Source organism: Carassius carassius, chromosome 36 (assembly GCF_963082965.1).
Source record: "Carassius carassius chromosome 36, fCarCar2.1, whole genome shotgun sequence".
Classification (NCBI taxonomy): domain Eukaryota; kingdom Metazoa; phylum Chordata; class Actinopteri; order Cypriniformes; family Cyprinidae; genus Carassius; species Carassius carassius.
In genome coordinates, this window is record NC_081790.1 from 25,866,857 (window position 1) to 25,882,566 (window position 15,710).

General features: G+C 35.7%; 1 protein-coding gene and 1 long non-coding RNA gene across 2 annotated transcripts in view; both read left to right on the forward strand.

The window, feature by feature from the left end:
* LOC132117488 (DNA repair protein RAD50-like) overlaps window positions 1–7,715 on the forward strand; it is a 61,942-nt gene extending 54,227 nt beyond the window's left edge. The window contains exons 22-25 of the mRNA XM_059526805.1: window positions 2,422–2,507; window positions 2,602–2,744; window positions 3,107–3,240; window positions 7,338–7,715. Coding sequence (XP_059382788.1) covers window positions 2,422–2,507; window positions 2,602–2,744; window positions 3,107–3,240; window positions 7,338–7,524 — 550 coding nt within the window. The 3' untranslated portion in view covers window positions 7,525–7,715. The remainder of the gene's footprint in view (window positions 1–2,421; window positions 2,508–2,601; window positions 2,745–3,106; window positions 3,241–7,337) is intronic.
* A 1,417-nt stretch (window positions 7,716–9,132) lies between these two features.
* LOC132116799 (uncharacterized) lies at window positions 9,133–9,806 on the forward strand. Its single transcript, XR_009425699.1, has 3 exons — window positions 9,133–9,172; window positions 9,493–9,624; window positions 9,713–9,806. It is a non-coding gene; the product is annotated as an uncharacterized LOC132116799 (long non-coding RNA).
* Window positions 9,807–15,710: the final 5,904 nt, after the last annotated feature.

A 15,710-nucleotide genomic window follows, 5' to 3' on the forward strand; every position in this document is an offset into this window, starting at 1 on the left:
CAAAAGACCCGGTACTTCGGTACCAAGTCGGTACTAAAAAAATTTAAATGTGACTGTACCAGGTTTCTTTAAGTAGCTACCGGTAGTACCGAGGTCCCGTTCAAACCCGGTTCAGCGCTATGATTTCCGCGAAGCATAAAACGAGGACGGAATCTCAAAATCCAGTCATTAAAATGAAACTTACATTTTAATATGGACAGTCATGGAATTTGTCAAAGTTAGCATAAATAAATCAAATCAAATCTCCATATGGACCAGTATCTGTAAATGTTAAGCCGCAAATGTTGCTTGAAATATGAATCCGTGTTCTGCGCGTCTCTGTGTGAATTAATGAATGGCAGAGACGTGCGGGTTTGTTTACTACATAGACCGAAGAGCATGACGCTTGCATTAATTTCAGCATCTGAGCTTCAGAGTTCTCTCTCCGTCAAGCGATCTGAACTTTTCAGTTCATCTCAATGGATGTATTTGATGCTCTGTAAACTCTTTGTGAAGGCGCACGACTCACCGTCGCTTTACTGATAGCGCTGTTTCTCACACATGCAAAGAGAGAGAGAGCGAGAGTCTTACCACACATCGACACGTGATATATGTAAACTATTCTTTGTCTTTTCCTGTAATGGAGTTCATTTAGAATTATTCATATTCATTTTTGAACAAGCAGAAGACATACCGCTTTCTCCGGTAGTGGCCGGAGCTAAAATGGCAATTTCATTGGCTGGTGCTGATTTAGTACCGTCCCTGTTTTGATTTCAGCAAATCAGTTTGACCGAACGCAGACAACGTGATTAATATTCATGAACCCAGCAGCTCATCAATTCATAGTGCATTGTATATACATTAGTATGATAGTAGAATTAGTAGTAGTATTATCTTTTAATAATAATTAATATGATCAATTACTATTTTTTTTTACAGAAACCATCAATGACCAAAAATATCTTAAGCATCACCACCAGTTTTAAGTTCAGGTAAAATGACAAATATGCATTCATTAGGCCTAAAAGTTAATTTTTACATAAAGGCATTGTGCTAGAAATATTACTATTATTTAGTAAAATGTATGTGATACTGCTACTACTGTTGAAAAAATTTATAAAACTTTATTTTTTAAAGAAATAAATCACAATATTTCTTCCTTGTTTTAATTTTAATAGAAAATCCCCTTTATTTACCAGAAATAAAATGGTGTTTAAATTTCATAAATTAAAAGACAAATTAAATTTGGGTGAAACTTGTTTACTGTTTTTCATAATTATATAACTTGTAGAAAAACTTTAAACACAATTGTAAATAAGTATAAAGAATGGCATTGGTTTTATTTTTAGTGTTAAAAAATATTTTTTTTTTAATTAGCATATTTTTGTGTTTTGCTTTGGTACCGAAATTGATATCGAGAACCGTGGATTTTCACTGGTATCGGTACCGAATACTGAAATTTTGGTACCGTGACAACACTACTCCAGTCACACGATCCTTCAGAAATCCTTCTAATTTTCTCATTCTAAAAAATACAACATTTATTGTTATTATTATTATTAATGTTGAAAAGAGCTGAAAATATTTTTTCAGGGTTTTTTTTATATATAAATTGAAAGGAACAGCATTGTTTGTAACATTTATCGTATTTATCGTTTTTATTTATCATCACGTGTGTGCTAGATTAAAGTTTAAATTTCTATATACTGTATACTGACTCCAAGCTTTTGAATGGTATAGTGTATATTGTTACACTTGGAATAAGACTGGAGTAATGATGCTGAAAATGTTTGATCACAGGAATAAATTAAATTGTAAAATATATTCAAATGGAAAGCAGTTATTTTAAATAGAAAAAAAATCGAACAATATTAGTACTTTAGCAAACTGGTATTGTGTAATGTTGAAATATATAAATTAACATCACATAACTAGCATTTCCAAAGTGTATATTGTTTTTGTTATCTCAAATAAACTAAATGATAAATTACATTATTAACATTATTGTGTTTAACATGTCAAGCTTTCTATAGATATCTCTCTCATGTCTCTTCGTTGAGTATTCACTGAGTTACAGTTCATTTTAATGACGTGTTTGTAAATGAAGATCAGCGCAGACAAAGGCTGCAGACAGCGCACCTTGTTTGTTATCTTTATTTTATAAATGCACAATGTTTTTTATTATGTGTGTATACAAATAAAAGTAAACCCTTTCAATTGATGTATTGCTCTTATCTCTACGATCAAAACTGAAAGTGTAATTTAAGTTCTTTTCGGGGTTATCAGGAGAAGATGTCTCAAAACGGGTATACGTGGGGATCGACTCCAGAGGGTCGAAGTGAATTTAGGCATTTTAGTGTTTCTACAGCTTGTTTTACTTGGCGTTTTAGATAGTGGCAAAGGTTTTTTATTTATCTATTCATATATTTATTTTTATTACAGAACAATAATGAAGTTTCACAGCATGAAGATGGAGGAGATTAATAAAATCATCAGAGATTTATGGCGGAGCACGTACAGAGGACAAGGTCTGCCATGATTGATGCTTAACTTCATGTATCCCATGATTCTTTCTTTAAACACAAATATATTGTTGTTTGCATGTCTCCTGATCTCTCACAGACATTGAGTATGTGGAGATACGCTCTGATGTGGATGAGAACACCTCCGCTGGCCTGAAAAGAAGGACCTATAACTATAGAGTTGTAATGGTCAAAGGAGACACTGCTTTGGACATGCGTGGACGTTGCAGTGCTGGACAAAAGGTCAAAAAGCCGCTACATGCATCATGGGTTTCTCTAGAACAATGCAAAAAAAAAAAAACTAATAATCGCCCCTGGGTTGCCAATAAATGTAATGTACATAAAATAATTAATGCATATTTAATGAAAATATTATCTATGCAGTACACGCACATTATCTGTTCACAAAGCTGTCGTTAGATTTTGTAGATAAGAAGAGGATGCTAACACTTCTTTCAGTCAAACCATACCTGGCTCGTGGTTTTATTGGTTGATCAAACTGTTAGTAGATCAGAGTGTGTAACTGCAAATTAAAGCAAAGTTGTCTATTTTTTAATTCCAATAAAATGTTTATAATCTTTGGTTTACTATGTGTTTGTCTGCAGGTTCTTGCCTCTCTCATAATACGGTTGGCTCTGGCTGAGACCTTTTGCCTGAACTGTGGGATTCTGGCGCTGGATGAGCCCACCACCAACCTGGACAGAGAGAATATAGAGTCTTTGGCACACGCACTGGTGGAGTAAGTTTTTATAAAAAAAGAAAAGAAAAGAAGAAGAAAATACAGGCAGCCTTTAAACACGAAACTTAGTCTATTTACAGCTGGATAGCTCCTCCTGTTCTCTTAATGTTGTACCTCTTCGGTTGCTGCTGGAGGTTTTAAGGATGGTTGAAGCTTTTATTGTAATCATATTAAATAGTAGTTTATCCCAAGGCACTGTTCGATCAATTTTAAAACATGCAGTTGTAAATCCTCTTCGGAAAAAAGCCAGCCCTCATCCTTATAGCCTTGATAGATACCGCCCCATTTCGAAACTTTCTTTTTTATCTGAAGTCTTGTAGAATGTGGTCTTACTTCAACTGACTGCTTATCTCAATACTAATAATTTGTCAAACAAGTATCAGTCGGGTTTTAGGAGGCATCATAGTACGGAGTCAGCCTTGTTAAAGGTGTTGAATGACCTTTTAGTAGCAGCAGGTTTTGGACAGTCTACCGCTCTAGTCCTTTTAGACCTAAGTGCAGCATTTGATACTAGTGATGTGCGGGTCAGGTTGGGGTGGGTAAAGAAATTGTCGCTTTATTTGTGGGCAGGTCATTAAATAAAAAATAAAAAAATCCATATGTTGCGTGCAATTTCCTATAGCCTATATTAATATTTGGAATGTCTATTTTTATATTTCATTAGGTTCTTTGATAAGGTTACAATACGTAGGCTTATGAAGCAACATAACTTGCATGATGTCCCGATGCGCGGGTCGTCTCATGATCCGCAGGTAAGGTTGGGGCAAGTAAAGAAATTTTACTTTATTTTCGGGCGGGTTGGGGCAGGTCAAATAATTTTATAAAAGACAGACACTATTTGACACTATTGATCCTGCAATCCTACTTGAAAGATAAAAAAATTGTGTAGGTATTCAAGGCTCTGCAGAGTGGTTTAAATCTTACCTCTCTGACAGATCATTATTGGTGGAGATTGGAACATTTTCTTCCTCCTCTGTTCCGTTAAACTGTGGTGTGCCTTACGGTTCTATCTGCTTATTTTAATGCACATGTAAAAAACTTTGGAGTGATTTTTGATGACAAACTAAAGTTCGATAAGCAAATCAGCACAGTTGTAAAAAAACTGTTTTTATCATCTTATATCCATAACGAAGTTGAAAACCTTTTTAACGACAAAGGACTTGGAGACTGTGATTCATGCTTTTGTCACTGCTAGGCTCGATAACTATAACTCGTACCTTGGTGTGTCTAAATCTTCTTTATCTTGTCTGCAACTGGTTCAGAATGCCACTTCCAGGTTTCTTACTGGAACGAGAAAGAGTGACCATATTTCACTGATTCTTGCTTCATTACACAGGCTGCCAGTTGAATTTTGCATCAAATTAAAGGTGTTACTGTTTGTTTATAAAGGATTACATGGTCAAGCTCCTGAATATCTTACAGATCTCCTTTTACCTAGAAATTGCTCTAGAGCGTTAGTGTTCCAATAGTATGATGCTCTCTGTGCCTCGATCTCATTTTAAATTAAAAGGAGATTGTGCTTTTTTCGATTGCTGACCCTAGATTGTGGAGCGATTTAGCAGAATCAGAAAGAGCTTTATTGCCAAGTATGCTTGCGCATACAAGGAATTTGTTTTAGTGACAAAAGCTTCCAGTATATAAAGAGACAACAACGCAGACAAAAAAAAACCTTTGCTAATAAATAAGTGTATAAACAATTGTGCTATAAATGATAATGGAATAGTGGGAGGGGTAAGGTGCAGGGATGTACTAGGATAGAGGGGTAACAGATAAATGTAAGGATATTGCACATTTGTACTGCATAAGTGGGTAACATTTAACTGTTCCTGAGGTAGATTGCCTGGGGAAAGAAACTGTACTTGTGCCTGACTGTCCTGGTATTTGAAGTGCCGGCCAGATGGCAAAAGTTCAAAGATGGGGTAACTTGGATGTTAGGGATCCAGAGTGATTTTCTGAGCCCTTTTCCTCACTCTGGATGTATACAGTTCTTGAAGGGTGGGCAGGGGAGTACCAATAATCCTTTCAGCAGTCCGAACTGTTCTCTGTAGTCTTCTGATGTCTGATTTTGTAGCTGAACCAAACCAGACAGTAATTGAAGTGCACAGTACAGACTCAATGACGGCTGAGTAGAACTTTTTCAGCAGCTCCTGTGGCAGGTTAAATTTTCTCAGCTGGCTAAGGAAGTACAACCTTTATTGGGCCTTTTTCACAATGGAGTCAATGTGATTCTCCCACTTCAGGTCCTGAGAGATGGTGGTTCCCAGGAACCTGAATATTACTAAAATGGTGCCATAATGGTCAGTGGGGGGAGTGCAGGGGAGTTTCTCCTGAAGTCCACGATCATCTCCACTCTTTTGAGAGTGTTCAGCCCCAGGTTGTTAAGACTGCACCAGACAGCCAGCTGCTCAACCTCTTGTCTGTAAGCAGACTTGTCACCGTCCTGGATGAGGCCAGTGACTGTAGTGTTGTCTGCAAACTTCAGGAGCTTGACAGAAGGGTCTTTAGAGGTGCAGTCATTGGTGTACAGTGAGAAGAGCAGTGGGGAGAGAACACATCCCTGAGGGGCACCAGTGTTGGTGGTGCAGCTGTTTGACATGAATTTCCCCAGTCTCACTAACTTGCCGGTCTGTCAGAAAGCTGGTGATCCACTTACAGATAGAGCTAGGAACAGAAAGCTGGGTCAGTTTGGGTCAGGGCTGTTGGGATGATGGTGTTGAAAGCCGAACTAAAGTCCACAAACAGGATCCTCACATAAGTCCCTGTTTTGTCCAGATGTTGCAGGATGAAGTGCAACCCCATATTGATTGCTTCATCCACAGACCTGTTTGCTCGGTAAACAAACTGCAGAAGGTCCATTAAGGGTTCAGTGATTTCCTTCACATAAGCCCGAACCAGTTTTTCAAACGACTTCATGATGATAGACGTAAGAGCCACAGGTCTGTAGTCGTTAAGTCCTGTTATCTTGGGTTTCTTTGGAACGGGGAAGATGGTGGAGCATTTAAAGCATGAAGGCACTTCACACAACTCCAGAGATCTGGTGAAGATCTGTGAAAAGATGGGGGCCAGCTGGTCAACACAGGTTTTCAGACAGGCTGGTGTAATGCCATCTGGCCCAGGTGCTTTTCTTTTTGTTCTTCCTGAAGACCTGGCGCACATCATCTTAACAGATTTGAAGTGCGGGGGTTATTAACGATTGTGTAGAGAGATGGTCAGAGTGGGTGTTGGGAGTTTCAAATCTAAAATACAACTCATTCAGGTCGTTAGCAAGTCGTTGATTAGCCTCAGTGCAGGGGGATGGTGTCTTGTAGCTAGTGATGGCTCTCAGTCCTCTCCACACTGAAGTTGAGTCGTTGGAAGTAAACTGGTCTTCCAACTTTTTAGCGTAGGTCTTTTTAGCCGCTCTAATCTCTTTGTTCAGTGTGTTCCTGGCCTGATTGTACAAGACTCTGTCCCCATTTCTGTAAGCATCCTCTTTGGCCTGACAAAGATGTCTGAGTTTAGCAGTCATGGCTTATCATTGTTGAATGTTAAATAAGTCCTGGTAGGAATACATATATCCTCACAAAAAAACTGATATATGATGTCCACAGCCTCTTTGAGTTCGTGGTAGCAGCTTCAAAAACACTCCAATCAGTGAGGTCAAAACAAGCTTTTAAATCCTGCTATGTTTCACTGGTCTATTTCTTCACAGTCTTTGCTACAGGTTTAGCAGATTTAAGTTTCTGCTTGTAGGTCAGTATAAGATCAAGCAGACAGTGATCAGACAGCCCAAAGCTGCTCGTGGAACAGAGTGATATGCATCCTTTATTGTGGTGTAACAGTGATCCAATATGTTACTGTCTCTGGTGGTTAGATTCTTCCAATATCAGGAGTAGGCTGACTCCTATAAAATTGACGTTTATATATATATATTTTTTTTACTTTGTTTCATTCTTTGAACATTTTATGCTGTCTGTATCTGTTTTTTGAAGTTATGCTTTAACTGTACAGCAATTTGGTCAGCACTTGCTGTTTTAAATATGCTTTAGAAATAAACTTGCCTTGCCTGGAGGAACATCGCAAAACATCATCTTTTATTACTTTTGGTTTCTTTGCAGGATAATTAAGAGTCGTTCTCGCCAACGAAACTTCCAGCTCCTTGTTATCACCCACGACGAGGATTTTGTGGAGCTCCTGGGACGATCCAACTATGTTGAGCATTTCTACAGGATCAGGAAGAACCAGGACCAGTGCTCAGAGATCACAAAGTGTAACATTAACACTCTGAACTCCTACCTGCACTGATGCATCAGATCAGATGAGGGAAGAAAGACTGTTAGTCTACAGAGATGACGGAATCAGTTCAGTTCTTGGACGGTTGTTAAGTTTGATTTAAACAAGGCTTATCAGCCTCCCTGCATCTACCTTCTAAAAGTGTATGTTGGCCTTCTTGTACACTTAGTTGACTTCTTTCAAAAATAAAAATTAAGAAACAATTCTGATTCTGATTTCTTTCATTTCATGAACCGTTATTTTACGTAGTATTTGGACTATTTGTGCTGCTGATTCATTAAAAACAATTATTCATAATAATTAAACAAATTAATCACATTCCATTTTTTTATTAATGTAAAACAATATCCACAAAAATACATAACCATATTTAAATCTGCTCAGCCCTGGCACCAAACACATTATATAATATAAAATAATTACATAATTTGGGGGAAATGCATATCTACCTTAGGATGTGCAAAAAAATGATGCTTTGTTAATTTCATTAATATTATTATTATTTAATGCAATGCATTTATTTTAAAGAAATAATCTAGTGTTTTGCAGTAGGTTTTGAATGATAAAATTATACATATAATGTGAGGAATTATTTAAATATTGTCTTTTTTTAAATTAATGTCTAGTGTCAGATTTCCATGTAACATGTCCATAGTTAAAGAGATGAAATACATCTGTCGTTATTCTGCTAGGACTCAAATAAATTTAAATACAAAATAAATAAATAGTTTAGGTACTAAAATAAACTGAAAATGTTATTTAGTTTGATCACTAAGCAATAAAATCCAAGCAATCATTTAGGTGAATTTATGACTCACCAATGTGTCATTAGGGGGATTGCTTGCCACACATATGCTTCTAAAATTAGCTTTAAGTTCAGTCAACCAACATCTTAAAGCAGCATATATTCAAACATTGTTAAACATTTTAATGAATGAACATTTGCTTCCGTCATCTGTATGACTAAAGCATCTCCAGTGAATCGATGCTACTGCAAGTACAAACACATGCAGATTTGCTACAAAAGCTATCAGTATTGATCATTTGATTTTGCAGTATTGAAACTTATTTGCAAAAGCAAGCAAACAGTGAAGATTTAGCCTTTAGCACCCCATCTGGAGGTCTGATACCAAATCATTATGATCTTTCTTGGCAGTTTGTCAGTGTCAGTTCCAGGAAATCAGGACAATATGACAAATCATCAACCTCATCTTCAATCAAGATATTTAGTGAGTGCACCGTTACCAGCCAATGAACGAAGCTTAGCTTACCTTGCAAAAAGGAAGCTTGGTTGCCAAGTCTTGTCTTTCTGAGAGTATATATACACAGCTTTCTGCAGTGGAGGAATCAGGTCCCTCTGGATTCAGACAACCAAAGCCTTGAGAAACCCAAGCAGACGGACAAAATGAAGACTATACTACTGCTCGCTTTCACTGTCTTGGTCTCCAGCGTTCCTTTGGAAAACAGCGATAAGAAATTATTGGGAGAGCTTATTGATGAGCTGGACATAGAAGTGAAAAAGCATAATGAGGTAAAGTTAAACAAACCCAAAATGCTCTATACTTTAATATACAAAGTAGAATGTAATTGCAATATTTAATTTACCTGTTTTTTCTAGACTGAACTCTACCTGACAGAACTGCAAATGAAAAACTGTAAGGTGAGATGATACACAATTTTTTATGGACCCAATAGAATAATAAAATAGGATATTCATATTTGAGTGTCTTTTACGTGCTTTATTGGTTTTGTTCACTTTCATTACTCTCATATGTGGTAACATTTGAGGCTGAAGAACAAAATATTTTTCCTGCTGTGAATTTTACATTTCTGTCAGTTTTTATATATATATATATATATATATATATATATATATATATATATATATATATATATATATATATATATATATATAATGCTAACAATCAAATTCAGAGGATTCAAGCCTAGGTCTTACATGTGATTTCAATATCTTTGCAGAGTGTGTTTTTCTGCCAGGCTGAGCAAGAACTGTTAAAGGAGGTTTCTGGACGGTCTGGTGCCAAATTTGAACATTTCCGTACTGACAAGAAACTAATGAGGAATTTACACATGTATAACCAGCACCATGTGGTAAGTTGAACTCTGGAACTTGATGTTTCTCTATATGATACCACTGTCGTATTTGAGTAGAATAACCATAACATTTACTTTATTTCAGAAAACCTGCAAACCTGCTCATGAAGACCAAGAAATCCTTCTGGGTGAATTCTTGAAGAATCTCTTGACATGTGTTCAGAAAGAATATAGCCAAGCCAAGTTAAATTAATTTATGGAGGATCAAAATTATTATATATTTGTCTTTTTGAGAGTTTTTTTTACATTGTCTGTAGCAGTATGTAATTTTGTACCTGAAATAAATTTGCATAAATATAATTTTTCGATCTTAAATATGGTCTGATGTTTTACAGTACTCATTTTGTGTAGTATTTTCAATGAAGCGGTGAGGGCGCACAAATACACTATGCATTTTTAGAGAGAACCCCATGATGCATGTAGCGCACGTCAAACCTCTGTCCTGCAGAGTTTAACTCCAAAACACCTGTCTGGAAGTTTCTAGTAATCCTCAAGAGCTTGATTAGCTGGTTCAGGAGTGTTTAATTAGGACTGGAGATGAACTCTGCAGGACAGTGGCTCCACTGATGTAGTGGCTTCTTGACCTTTTGTCCAGCACTGCAGTGTCCACACACGTCTCCTTTAACCATTATCGCTTTATAGTTTTTTAACCTCAGGAAGTGAAAATCAGATGTTGGGTTAATTTTGTTATTTATTTTAATGCATCAATCTGCAAATGTTAATCACAGATATTAACACAATTTTTCCAGCTTAATTTGAATATTAAAAGCATATGATGGCTTTAGATAATTTATCAAAAGATCTAACCTAGTTGTATTTATTTTAAAGTTATTTTTAAACATTAGTTTAGGTAATATAAAAACGCCATAGAAATAAATTTTTAGAAAAGGTGTCATTTGGTTTGATCAAATTTGTGACCATGGACAACAAAACCAGTCATAAATTGTGATTTATACATAGTATGAAAGCTAAATAAACAAGCTTTCCATTGATGTACTGTATGGTTTGTTAGGATATGACAATATCTGGAATCTGAGGGTGCAAAAAAAAATATTGCGAAAATAGTCTAGTGCAGTTCAATGCATATTACTAATCAAAAATTAAGTTTTGATATATTTACAGTAGGAAATTTACAAAATATCTTCATGGAACATTTTTTCTTAACTTTACTTAATATCCATGTTTCATGGCATAAAAGAAACATTGATAATTTTGACCCATACTTGTTTCTTTTTCTTTTCTTGGCTATTGCTACATATATACCTGCAACTTGTTTTGTGTTCCAATTTTATACATGCATTTTAAATGTGACTTGAGTGATAAGTTTTTTTTCAAGCCACTGTATGAGTCTCATCAATGTGTCATTAGAGGGGTTCCTTGTCAAATGTATGGTTTTAAAATAGTCATTTCTGTTGCCAAGTAACATCTTAAAATTAGATTTCAAAAGTTATTTATCAATGGACATTCACTGCCGTCATCTGTTTAACTAATGTATCTCCAGTTTATTCCCGCAACTGCTAGTAAAACCCATGCAGATGGGCTATCGGTATTGATCATTTGATTTATAAATAATGATACTTATTTGGACAAGCAAACATAGTGAAGATGAAGCCTTCAACACCCCATCTAGAGGCATGTTACCTAAAATCATTATGATCTTTTTTTATGATCCGTTTGTTAGTGTCATTTCCAGGAAATCAGGGCAATATGATTTCAAAATGTGTCAATCATTTAATTAAGATATTCAGTGAGATGCACTGTTGCAAATGATGTAAAAAGGAGGCTTGGTAGCCAAGTCTATTTCCTTTCTGAGAGTATATATACACTGCATTCAGCAGTAGAGGAATCAGGTCCCTCTGGATTTAGACAACCAAAATCTTGAGAAACCCAGGCAGACAGACAAAAAGATGAAGTCGATGCTCACTTTCACTGTATTCGCCCCCAAGGTTCCTGCGAGGTCAGATTTAACTAAAGTGTTGTAACTAGTATAGTAACTATAGTTTGCCTAAAGTGCCTACTTTATTGTGCAGATTATGATTGCAATATACAGTATATTTTACCTGTTATTTCTAGTGGGGTGGGGATCTTACCAAAAGGTGCAATAAACAGTAAGACTGTACCGGGAGAGATTGATGAGCTAAACAAAGCAATGAAAAATGTCCCAAAGAAGACAGAGGTAAAATTAACTATAGTGTGTAACTAGTAGGGGAGAGCGGGGTCGAAAGTAACGTGGGACGAAAGTAACAAAGCGATTTTCTCCGAACCTCTTTCTGCATTTGCATTCCCAGCTATGACAGCATATTCAGCATGCAATCCTTGACGGAGCTGAGAAATATCACGTGATTTCCTCATCGTTTCCCAAAGTTAGGTCCGTAAAACTGTTTTCGAGTACAAAAAGTAAATTATTGAAGCGGTAATTTTTTTAAATTAGTCGTGTTGTTTTTCTTGTTTCATGTGTCACAGTAATGATCAATCTACAGGTTATTTAGTGCTTTAACACATCCTAAAGTTTGCATTTTCAGATTTTTTTTGTATAAAATTAAATTGAGTTTAAATGTCAGGAGTTCTGTTGGGACGAAAGTCACAATTGTTACTTTTGTCCCGCTACAGTGACAAAAAGTATTTATTTTGTTCCAGTGCATGCTATATTGTGACTTTCTGCATCTTGCATCATTTCTTACAAATGTTTATGTCATATTATACCAAAAGAATATATCTGAGTGAGGGTCAGAAAGACAGACAGGTCTGGTTATTTCCAGATGTTTTTGAGAGGGCGTTTCTGGACATAGAGGAACATCACTCTCTGGGCAGCTGCTACGTCACATTTATATTTAGGTTTTAGCCATATCTTAGCCTTTACACCTCCACCTATGAATTTGCAGTGTTTCCAGATGTTTTAATGCACATTTTCAATTTATGCATAAAAACAACTGGATGGAAACATAAATAGGCCTACTGTTACATTATGTTTAGAGTTTTTTTTTTATTATGCTAATGTTATTACATTTGTATATTGTACATTCTGTTTGATTTTTTTAATATAAAAATACATTGAAATTGACAATAAAAAAATACAGTCAGGTTTTGAGACATCTGATGAGACTTAAATTTAAAATGAAAATATGAAGATGTAATTTAATTTTTTTTTTGCAAAGATAAAGGACAAAATATGTTTGCAGTTACATATTAACAAGGTCACAATCAGGTATACTTAAGAAAAATAAGAGTAACAGAAAAAAATCTAGCTTATATTGTTGTGTTACTTTCGTTGTGGGGTCGAAAGTAACAATGTGCAACTTATGTTCAAAGTGAAATTATACTGAAGTCTTTCTGCATTTCTACAAAATACCACCTGGTATTGATAGACCACACTTCTGAGTTACTGGCCACAGCAGAAATATATCTCTGTCTACAACATGATCTTTTAAAATGATGTTTTTCTGAAAAATGGTACTTTCGCCCCTGCTCTCCCCTAGGCTGTAGTAGTTATTCTAAATCGTCCACTTTAATATGCTTAAAATGATTGCAATATAATTTTACTAGGGATGAATCGATCCAATACTCAGGATCGGTACTGGCATTTTCTGCGGCCTTGGTATTGGTCAGACAAGACTGATCCAAATCTGATATTTTGCGTATACTATTGTGTTATTGTTGAGCCCGGTGAAAGGCATAAAAACATTATAAAGCACCAAAAGTTTTTTTGCACTATATTTCAAGTGTTCTGAAGCTGTTCCATAGTTCAATGTGAGGTACAGATTCAAGTTCACCTAAACTCTTAATTCCACTGCGGCTGTCTGTCATCCTCCATTCATCAGTCAAACTGCGTATTGCGTTCGGTTACTACAGTCAAAACCATGAAACTCTCTTCAAGAGCACACAGTAAATGAGGTTTAAAACTGTTAAAATAAAAGGCCCAATAACCTAATGCACACATTTAATACACTACGTATCAATATCTCTATCTCTTCGTACTAGTGATGTCCGGTTCGCGAATGAATCGTTCGATTTAATCGGTTCTTCTTAGTGAACCGGTTGAACCAGTTCACCAAATCGAACTGAATCATTTGAATCAGTTCGCATCTCCAGTAAGCATTAATACACAAATAACTTAAGTTATTCACTTTTTTAACCTGGCTGACACTCTCTATGAAATAAACCAATATCCCGGAGTAATTAATTTACTCAAACAGTACACTGACTGAATTGCTGCAAAGAGAGAGCTGAAGTTGAACATGAGCAGAGCAGCATGTGTGTTGTACTAACTGTTCTATGTGGACTCGGAGGGCTCCGCACTGTGACTCAGTGTTGTTTCAAGCTCATCATTATGAGCACTCTGTGACGCTCTAAATTTGTGCCTTTAGTATTATAATACTTTTCTGCGTAATCAAAGATTATTAATTTTCTTTCTTGTTCTGTCCTATCTATATGTTGCTGTATTTAATACTGTGCTATACATTTAAAAAGGAATGTCTATTGTGCACTCATGATTTTTTTTCTAGAATCTAGAATATCTTTTGCTGCTGAATTGTAGTTATATAGTAACTAATATAGTTTATGATAGTATTTTTGTCATAGATGATTATATGTTTTCATTTGTTATTTTTCCTTCAAATTAAGTTGTATATATGTAGTAGATTGTGTTTAACACACAAAAGAGTGACGATCAGGTCAACACAGAGAATTGTTTTAAAAATAAACAACGCTGGTATCGGATTGGATCGGTTCTGAAAAAAAGGGTATCAAAGGAGACCGAAGTAATATTTAACTAAAGTGTAGTAACTAGTATAGTAACTATAGTAAGCCTAAACTGCCTACTTTAAAGAATATGAATGCAATATATATATATATATTTACCTCTAATTTCTAGGGGGAAAAAGTCTCACTGACAGATGTGATAAGACTTCACCGGGAGAGCTTGATGAGCTGGACAAAGCAAAGAAAAATGTCCCAAAGGAGACAGAGGTAAGATTAACTAATGTATAGTAACTGGTATAGTAACTAAGCCTAAACTGCCTATTTTGTTGTGCAGAATATGATTGCAATATATATATTTTACCTGTTATTTATAGTGGTGGGAGATCTTACCAAAAGGTGCAATAAACAGTAAGACTGTACCGGGAGAAATTGATGAGCTAAACAGACCGAGGAAAGATAAACTAAAATAGTAGGGTGTAGTACTATTGTAAGCCTAAACTGTCCAAATATGTGGAATATGGTTGCAATATTAATTTTACTGTTAATTCTAAGAAAAGAAAATCTTAAGTTGCAATATGTGATAAGACTCCAGGGTGTCCGCTGGTTCTTAAAGAGTCTGAAACTGGTGAACGATCTCAGCATCAGTGCGGAAAGTGAGAAACTAACTGATCTCTGCTTCATTACAGTTTGCACACATTTTTTCATCGCAAACGTTGATCTTCCTTCAAAACACCTAGTAAAAGAGTTGTGCAATAACGTGCGTCATCACTACGACACGACATTAGATCTGGCTTTTGTTAACACAGTGCTCGTTCCGGGACTGAACCCGGCAATGTTAATAGGTCCCTAACCCGGGATCCCGGGACGTGTTTGGAGGTGACCCGGCAATTTGCCAGTTCCGACGTGCAGTGTGAAAGGGTCTTAAGAATGAACAATAGTTCTTCAGCATTTATTAATCTTGGTAAATGTTAATTTCAACAATTACTAATGCATTTTTAAAATCTACATCAACAGTTGTGCTTGTTAACAGTTAATGCACTCTGAATTATCATGAACTAACAGTGAACAACTGTATTCTACTACTCTATTCTATTCTACATTTATTAACATTAAGAATACTGTAATGTATTGTTCATTGTTCTTTTATGTTAGTTAATACATTAACTTACATTAACTAATGGAACCTTATTGAAAAGTGTAACCTTAATGTTAAATATTAAAACTTTTAAATATAATGTTATTAATATGAAATATGTTCACTTCTATGTTACATAATCAGATATATGTTGTTTTTTTCCTGGTGAGCATGAGTGGTACACAAGCACATTCATAGAGCAGAATACTGAGCGGAGCAGCAAACCGCGCATTAATGAGGAGAGTGACAC